Source organism: Psammomys obesus, unplaced genomic scaffold (genome assembly GCF_907164565.1).
Source record: "Psammomys obesus unplaced genomic scaffold, mPsaObe1.curated_primary_1811, whole genome shotgun sequence".
In the NCBI taxonomy this organism is placed as follows: Eukaryota; Metazoa; Chordata; class Mammalia; order Rodentia; family Muridae; genus Psammomys; species Psammomys obesus.
Genome location: NW_026593747.1, coordinates 12,401 through 22,222, shown reverse-complemented (window position 1 = coordinate 22,222; position 9,822 = coordinate 12,401). Strand labels below are relative to the sequence as shown.

At 36.4% G+C, this 9,822-nt stretch overlaps 1 protein-coding gene across 2 annotated transcripts in view; it reads right to left on the bottom strand.

The window, feature by feature from the left end:
- Nucleotides 1–303: 303 nt before the first annotated feature.
- The window catches only part of Znf449 (zinc finger protein 449), a 17,556-nt gene continuing 8,037 nt past the window's right edge, over nucleotides 304–9,822 (bottom strand). For both annotated transcript variants that reach the window (XM_055617290.1, XM_055617292.1), the window contains exons 4-5: nucleotides 3,400–3,513; nucleotides 304–3,236 (exon numbers count right to left, since the gene is read on the bottom strand). In XM_055617290.1, the coding sequence (XP_055473265.1) occupies nucleotides 2,353–3,236; nucleotides 3,400–3,513 (998 nt within the window). In that variant the 3' untranslated portion in view covers nucleotides 304–2,352. The remainder of the gene's footprint in view (nucleotides 3,237–3,399; nucleotides 3,514–9,822) is intronic.

Here is a 9,822-nt window from a genome sequence, read left to right as displayed (position 1 = left end):
GGGGTAAATACAAGATATTTTCTACCCTCTATAAATGTATTCATGGGATAGATGAGGGAAAGGATGCAGTTCATATTATGTTTATCACCAATCAGGCTAGCTGAAGTTGACTGTATGAAAAGCTAAAGTAATGCCTAACCATAGCACTAGGGTTGTAGTCAGAAAGTGATTCCAACTTGGGAAGGGCATATAACATCTATTGGGGTGCTTGTTGCCCCTGCACAAGGGAAGGAGCTCTAAGTCATTCCAATCATTATTTAATTCAAGAGAATCAGAAAGAGCATACATACATTTTCACTTTATTAAAATAGTATATAAATACAGAGCAGTTGGGCACATCCATTCTAAGGCACTGTTCTGGTTTGAATGCTATTCCACAAGAGAGAGAGAGAAGCCATTACATTCTGTATTTTTAATCTCGACATTCAGACTCCTCCTATGTTACTGGGGTCTAATTTTCATCCCAGAATTATTAGCAGCATCATACAGGGACCTGGATGCCAAGAATTAAAGACACATCCTGGCTCTGGCACTTTAAAGGATTTGGCACTTAATTACAAGGTCTCTTGTATTGTTTTCCACTTGTTTCCCAACTCTTGTTTAACTATAGATATTATAAACTCTTTATGAGCCTTACACACAAATTATATTTTGTTACTAGCTTCCATTAAGACTAGAACAGGACAAGTTAGGCACATAATACATACCCGCCAAATACTTATATATCACTTCCAAGAACTTCAATCCAATGAAGAGATATATTTTCCTTAGTTCTACTTGAAAGATGACTGCATATCCTCATAAAGGGAATATACTTGAATGTCCCATTTCTTGAATCTAATAACAAGGACTAAGCTCAATGAGTATTTTTACATATCAACAGCTTTGATTGATAATGAGACTTTCTCCCTTACTATGAGATTTGAATTATTACTATGATTACATGAGAATACTTATATAAGTAGCAACTCTGTATGTGTATGTATGTGTTTGTGTGTGTGATATTATAAGTAAAATTCAAGAATGTTAAGAATCACCAGATAATTCATAAATTATCTGAATTAGTGATCTTTGCCACCTCAAAATGGTATGTGTGTGTTTGTGTGTAAGTATAATTAAAATTCAGAGGCTGCAAATCACTAAGTAACCCACAAATTATGTGAATTGATGATTTTAATCCATGAAATGATGTGTGTATAATACAAAAGATCTATATCTTCAAATAATTTTTCATAAAGTCATTGAAACTACAAATAACTAGATTTAGAGTGACAGGACTACACTGATAGCTATAGAAATCCTTTTTAAGGCAGTGTGTCCTAAGGGATACTTGCGGAATACTACTAAAAGGTTCTGGGGTCAAATCAGTTTGGAAAGCACTGAGCTACAAGAGGTGCCTTAGCCTCTCCCTTACTAAATTAGAACCTTTCCAAGAGTCTCATATGCTGACGAGCATAATGAGTCTAGGAAGGACAAATAGCTAGAAGCAATTCCCAAAATTATTTGCAGAACATCTTACAGAACAGAGTATTCTACGACACATATTCAGAGAGACACTGATTTAGACAATGGACAAGATTTCAAAAGCACTGAAATAAACATGAGAGACTATGAAAGCAGAATGAAAATCCATGGATACTTGTTCTTCAGTCCATCTAAATAAAATTAGATTTTACTTGTACGACTTCAACTGCAAGTTATTTCTGCTAGACCTACCATACAGTTCTAAATGTAATACTCCACTCTAATCACCATCACCAGAGACAGCCAACCACGCAGACCAGCAAACTCCATAAAATTCCAAACTTAAAATCACAACTTCTCTAAGCATAAAACTGTAAATGGAAACAAGCCTGCTCCTTAGGCCAATGGCATCCTCTTCATCCTAATCCCCCTGAAACATGTTTATTATGCTGGACAAAATTCATTGCCTCGTTTCTAGCCACTTGGGGCACATCTATCTAATGGTTGCTTTACTAATTATACAGGAGAACAAGTGTGGTAGTACTGTGACAGATACCTTTACTCATCCATTATATTGGTCCTACCTATAAACAACTGCCACCATTTATTTGCTTTGTGCTTATGCTTATCATACAGCCGCCTTGAAACCAAAAATTTCCATTGCAATTAAACAGAAAGAGACAGAATATATTAAAATCAGAGAAACTGCAAGAATAGGTGGACACTCTAGAACTCATATGCCTTGAAAGATGATTTTTAATAATAGCACCCCTCAAAGTTATACTTACAAGTTCAGACAAAAGACTTCTAAGACAAACAGCTAGTGCAGGCTACAGTGTTTGTGAGCTAGTGTTAACTTTTGATGGGACCTGTTTCCTTTAACAATTCTTAAAGAAGTCCTCTAAAATGTGTGACCTGGTGCATAATAAGGCCTGCTTGCTGCCTGAAGCTTTTGGAACAATGATTACACTTGTATGGCTTTTCCCCTGTATGGATTCTTAAGTGGATTACGAGGCTTGGTCTCTGTCTAAAGCTTTTCCCACAATAACTACATTTAAAAGGTCTCTCTTCTGTGTGTGTTCTCTGGTGCAAAGTAAGCGCGGTTAGCCGACTAAAACTTTTTCCACAATTATGACATCTATGAGGTTTTTCACCTGTATGAGTTTTCAGGTGTCTTTTAAGACTTGATCCATGACAAAAGCTTTTCCCACACTCCAGACATTTATAAGTTTCTTCTTCAGAATGGGTTCTCTGGTGGCCAATAAGGTGTGAGCGCCGAGTGAATCGCTTTTTACATACAGTACATTCATAAGGTCTTTCTCCTGTGTGAAGTCGCTGATGTCTATAAAGGTCAGAACTGCGCAGAAACCTTTTTCCGCATTCAGGGCATTTGTGAGGTTCCTCTCCTGAATGAATTCTCTGGTGCCCGGTAAGTTGTGACTTCCGAGCAAAACATTTTCCACATTGAGGACATCGGTGAGGTTTTTCTCCAGGACTCTTTTTCTTTGGAGGCTTTGGGTTGAGAGGTTCTTCCAAGTTGGAGTTTTCAGGTGTCTCTCCTAGAGTGGGGTTCTGAGGATCTACAAGTTTTGTTAAATCTGTCTGTAAATCCTCTGGGGGTGGTTCCCACTGATTTTCTAACTGCACATAATCCTTCTGCAAAATAGGACCATCGAGAGTATTCCCTTCTAAAGTTACAACAAATGGGTACATATTTTCCAGTTTTTTCTGTTTTGAAGTATCTTCTTCATTTTCTATTCCCATCTCAAAACCTGAGAAGAAATAGATACTGAAAATGTCATTGTGCTCAGGGTAGGGGTGGGGTGGAGTGAAGGAAAGTAAATAGTGAATGTAGAAATTCCTAAACACAGTTCCAAGCTCTTTACCCTGATTACTGCTGATTCTTCCTGAGAATATAACTGAATCATTACTTACCAATCTTGGAATCAAGTAATTGTTTCATTTCTTTGGGATCTTGCAATTCTTTTACCCATGTCTCTTCTCTATGATCCAATGGGAAGTTCATATCAAGCTTTGGTAACTGATAACCTGGTCATAGGAGCAAAAAGAGAAAATCATGACAATGTGACTCATCAAGGGTTTTTCTAAAATATAGGCTTATTGCGTGGATACATGGCCTCTTAATTCCCACATCATCCTCAATTACTGTTCCTTCATCTAGAGTCATTTATAAGACTCTTTCTTTAAAGACAAGAACAAAACAACAATTGGGAAAGCCATCCTTTTGTATTTTCAGGTGAGTAAATCAATTGTGTGCTCAAAGCAATGCACTTAGTTCTGTATTTATTTTGAAAATACATTTATTTATGCCAGACCTAAAATATGGAGTAAATCTTTATAAAATGTTGGCATATGAAAAACGGGAAAACATTGCTGTTGAGTGCTTAAAGAAGAACAGTCTAAACATATGTATCAAAGAAGAGTGGTGTAAACATACGTGTCAAAGGAGAGTGGTGTAAACACACATCATAGAAGAGTAGTATAAACATATGTATCAAAGAAGAGTGATATAAACATGTGCCAAGAGGAGTGGTGTAAACATACACATTATAGAAGAGTGGCATAAACCTACATATCAAAGAAGAGTGATACAAGCATAGGCATTAGAAAATTGTTTACTAGAATAAGTTTACTTCATACCTTCATAGAAATATTTCTATTTTATTGAACTTAATTGGCAGCAGCAAAAAGCACTCTTTACGTGTCGAAAGAACTCTAAAAAGGGCACTTAAAATTTCTTTATTTATGTATGTTGTTTAATGTCTGAGTTATCTGTCTGCATGAACACCTGCATGCTATCAGATCCCTTTATAGATGGTTGTGAGCCACTATGTGGTTGCTGGAAATTGAATTCAGGACCTCTGTAAGAGCAGCCAGTATTCTCAACCACTGAGCCATCTCACCAGCCCCAGAAAGGACATTTAAAAATAAACAAGTTAACTGTTAGGTGTATTTCTCTCTGACATCCTAAGTACAACCAAGTAGTTTCTAGTACTCACTTTCCCTACATATCCAGCCTTCATTTGTACCCTATTTTTCCTGCCTCTTCCTCTTAAGTCTCATTGCTGGCCACGTATAGTATTCTACAGTAACATTTGGTCTGGAAAAGGTCAACTTGAGATAACAAAAGGGCCAATGGTTAGATATTAGGATTAAATGGCACACATAAGCAAATACTAATCCAAAAAATTGTATTTCAGATTAAGACATGAGAAATAGACATAAATTATTTTGTTTGTTTTAACAACAACAACAAAAAGAACACATATTTCAAGTTTTTCTTTTTAAGATGGGTTTCTCTGTTTAACAGAGCCCTGGCTGTCATGCAGTCACTTTGTAGACCAGATTGGCCTGGAACGCACAGAGATCCGTCTGCCTCTGTCTCCCGAGTGCTGGGATTAAAGATGTGTGCCACTGCATTTAGCTAATTTTAAGACTAAGAAATGAAAGATAGAACTTAAATGGATTTATGTGCAAAGTGCAATGATGCATGCTATAATTCTACACTTAGAATAGAAAGAGTGCAAATTCCAGGCCAACCTTGATTACAGAGTAAGACCCTGCCTCAAAAAAAAATAAAAATAAAAATACACTTCAAAATTCACTATTTGATTTTTGTTTGGATTTCATTGTTAAGACGAGATACAGGGGTAATACTGAATAGATCAAATAAAACTGAGAGTCATAGCTCAAAGGAAAGCTGCTGTGAGGAAACAAAGGGCACAAATGAAAACTTGGAAGAGATTAACAAACAGAGATATAAAATACTGATTCAGAAAACACTCCATGATGACAGATTATAGCCACTCAATAATTGCCAAGTTTTCCTATGGGTAGGATTGAAACAGCCTTTGAGGTAGCTGGTGGTAGGTAGCACTGGTGTTACTTGTGAAAAGATGGGGAAGCTGGGCGTGGTGGTGCGGGCCTGTAATCCCAGCACTCAAGGAGGCAGAGGCAGGAGATCTCTGTGAATTTGAGGCCAGCCTAGTCTACAAAGTGAGTCCAGGACACCCAAGGCTGTAAGAGAAACCAAAAAGACAGAGATATGAGAGAATACAGACCTTTCTGAAGGGTAGAACAGAGGACAAGAAAGAACATCCTTGTACATGGTAATGGTCCAACAGAGGGTGCAGACTGAAGCAAAGATAAGGAGAAACTCAGAAAACACATTCTTCGGCAAAATGCAAAAGTACAGCCTAGACTTGGAACATGGAATTTGCATAGTATAGAGGCAATGGGGAAAGTTACCTCTACTTTCCACCATATAAGCCTGTTGCAGGATTAGAAAGCCATCTTAAGGTCTTATCTGCACTGCTCCGGAATTCAGAAATACCTACATCATCTTCATCATTATTTTGTCTCCAGAAACCCACAGTAAAAGCCACAAAACAATCTAGCAAGTGATTGGACTAAACACCAATTATCTGGCTACTGGTAAAAACTTAACCAGAACCACCGGAAGCTCTATGCTATGTTCTTTCTCATTAATCTTAAAATACAGCACTCGAAATCTTAGCCAACACAACAAGACAAGAGAAAGAAATAAAAGTGAAACAAACAGAAAAGGATGAAACCAAATTCCCCTTATTCGTAGATATACTTATATGTAAGATCCTAAAAACAAAAGAATCTAAGATCTGATACAATGTCAAGCAAAGTGGCAGGATACGAAATCAACAAACAAGATCCAATAGCTTTTTTAAAAAGTAAAACAGTACTGAACTTGAGAAAGAAATCAGAAAAACAATGCCATCTACTATACCAAAAAAAAAAAAAAAAAGGAATCGAGGCTGAAGAGATGGCTTAAGCAGTACTCTGCACTTCACATCAGGTAGCACGTTTTGTAGTTAGACACTTGCAACGCCAGGTCTGGAGAATATGATTCCTTCGTCTAGACTCTGCAGGTACTTTATTCATGTACCCCAATGCACACATAATTAAAAAAATATATCTTTAAGTACCTAGGAATAAACCTAAACAAGGAGGTAAAATAATTGTATAATGAAAACTACAAACCGTGTATAAAAGAAATTGAAGACTATACTAGAAGACTGAGGGACTTCCTGTGTTCAGAAACTGGCAAAATTGAAATTGTAAAAATGACACTGTTTTACCCCAAGTGAACTTCTGATTAAATATAACCTTCAAAATTCAAATTACAATCTTCACAGAAATAGAAATAAACCATACATTTCATATAGAAGCACAAAAGATACTAATAGCCAAAGCAATCCTGAATAAAAAGAATGCTAGACATATCATAATACCTCACAGAGGAACCCTGTCTCAAAATAGTCAAAGGCCTTATTAGACCTGACTCTTTTAAACTACTAGAAGAAAACATGATAAACACTTCCTGGTATAGCTATCAGTAAAATCTTTTGGAAAGGACTCCACTATCTTGGGAAATAATAGTAAAAATTGGCCAATGGGACCCTATCAAAAATATTTAAAAATAGTAACAATAATAATAAAAACCTTGTGAACAGTGATGGAAACAATTAACAGAATAATGAAATAAATTAAGAAAATGGGTTAAAAAAATCACTGCTATTCATCTGAGAGAATTACTATCCAGTGTATATATAAAGAACTAAAAAAAATGAAAAATGAGAAACAGCAAAAGACTAAGTAGTGCAATCAATAAATGGACAAGCAAACTGAATAGATACTTTAAAAAGTGTGAAGTAAAAATGGCCAACCAGGTATAGCAACTCGTGACTGTAACTGCAGCACCTGGGAGTCTGAGGTAGGAAGACTGCCATCTTTTACAAGCCAATGTAGGCTAGATAGCCTGGGCTACATTCCACACTCCAATATATGCATACTTCCCTGTTCATATGTATATCATTCATATATACTGGGTTTTCAAGGCAGGTTTCCTCTGTGTAGCCCTGGCCGCCCTACAACTCTCTCTGTAGACCAGGCTAGCCTTGAACTCAGAGGTCCACCTGCCTCTTCCTTCCTAGGGCACATACCACTACCACTCAGCTTCATACTTATATATTTAAAGAAACAACTAGATTATTCATAACTATAACTCTGACATGTAGCTGTTGGTATAGCACTTTCTTACAAAATTGAACGTTACATTCTGCAGGGAAGCTTTAAGACAGAAGGCAAACAACCCAAAATAGCTACAAAGAAGATTCTCAGGCAAGCAAAGCTACAAAGGAGACCCTGAGACTGGACCTCATGGCTGGAAGAAGCAAAAAGCAGTGCCTGCCTCGAATCAGCATAGACTACCTGAGTCACCAGGAAAGGACGGACACCCTCCAACCTGTTGAGCTGCCTGCAGGCTGTGCAGGGTGCTCCATGTTCCCAGCTTTGTGAGATGTCATCTTAGCTGTGGTGGGCTTTGGTGATGGCAGCTGTCTTTGAGTCATTTCTGCTCCTGTAGGTAACCCCTCCCCCACATTCCTGAAAGAAAGCCCAAGAAAACTCACTGGATCACCAACTTGGACTTTGGTGGTATCTAAACTTGGTTTATCACGGGTTCTTTATATGGGGTGAGTAGACGTGTGTGCAGTGTCTTCCCATGAAAAGTGCTGTCATACAACAAAGTCATCCCCTACAGCTTCTTATTGTTATTTTTGATCAATTAATAGCAGGGTAATTTTAGTGATTTCTAGCTGCCCCCCAAACTAAGTATTATAAAAGTGGTTAAAACTGACAGAATTTCTTCATGGTCACTCTGGAATGACAGGTATTTCCATAGGGCAGCAGAGAAAATATTCAAAGAATATTCAAAGAATTCTCCAAATATATTGAAAAATGAAAAAGACTCATGTACATATCTAGGAAGCTCAATAATTCCAAAGAGGATAGAAAACAGAAGATCTACAACCATATCATAGCAAAGGCGGGGAGGGGGGGGAAGAGAGCATAGAGAGAGACCTTGGAAAACAGAAAAAAAAATGACCCAATAATTTAAGTAGAGATTAAATTTGATTAGACTAAAGTTTGCAGAAGGGTCAGTATAAGGGCTCAGTAGGCAAAAGCCCCCATTGCCAAGCCTGATGACCTAGAATCACTTCCTGGGATACAAGTGGTAGGTCCAGGAATTTTTATACACATACCTATAAATAAATGAATGCAATAAAAGTTTTAAAGTTAGTACACAGTAAATTTAGTAAGACATTAAACCCTAGATTAGAGATTTAATAATACCAATTAAGTTTGAGATGAAAATATGAGTTCTTATTAGAAGGAAGGGAGGCTAAAATGCAGTGGGGTAACATAGTCAAATAAACAAAAATGAAAACTGTCAACTAAGAACTCTACCGTCAACAAATCTGTCCTTCAAAAATAAATATGCAATATTTATTTATTTTTATTTATTTATTTACTCATTGCTAGTCAACCTGCCTGAAAACAGTTAGATAATATTAACATCCTCAGTCTGTAAGTGAGACACTACAAGATGGTAACTTGAAGCCACATGAAAAAATAGGACAAATAAAAGCAGCCATATAATTAGAAAAGACATTATAAATCAAAAGGTCTGCTTCTTTTCCCTCAAAAGATTTAAGAAAACAAATCCTATGCCATGTCAATAACAGCACATATGAGGGAGGTGAGAGAAAAATCTGTACATGGCTAAGAAATGACTAAAATTGCCTGCTCAAACAAATCTAAACAAATAAAAAAACAGAAATGATATTAAAAAACAATTGTAACATTTGTTTTCTTTTCTTCATTTGGTTTTCTTTTCTTCGTTTGGTTTCTTTAAAATTCTTTAAACTATGTGTAGTAACAATTATAGCAATGTATTGTGGGGCTGTCAACATGTTTGATATAATAATCTGATTATAATACCAGAAATAAAAAGAATACAGACCTATATAGGATTAACGTTTCTGAATTTTAATGACATTAGTATAACTCTGAACTGATGGTAAGTTAAAGCTTACATGGTAAACTATAATTATCTACTGAGGAATTAACTTAGAAATAGTGAAAGTTCATTAAAGCAAATAGAATGCTACATTATATATGTTCACTTAACACAAAAGAAAGCAGTAAGAGGGGCACAAAAGAGTCATGAGACATATAGGAGACTACACAAAATAGCATATCTAATTTCAAGTATATACTAACTAATATGACTAAGTCTGACTGGACTAAGCGATTCTATGGAAAGAATATATGATATCTATGAAAATGCCACAGCTAATGCTAAAGAAATAATAAAACAACAAATAAAATTCTTCTGGGGCCAAAACAGGACAAGGATGTACTTTCACTACTTCTAGTCCATATTGTTCTAAAGGTTCTGGCCAGGGAAACTACACACACACACACACACACACACACACACACACACACACACACACA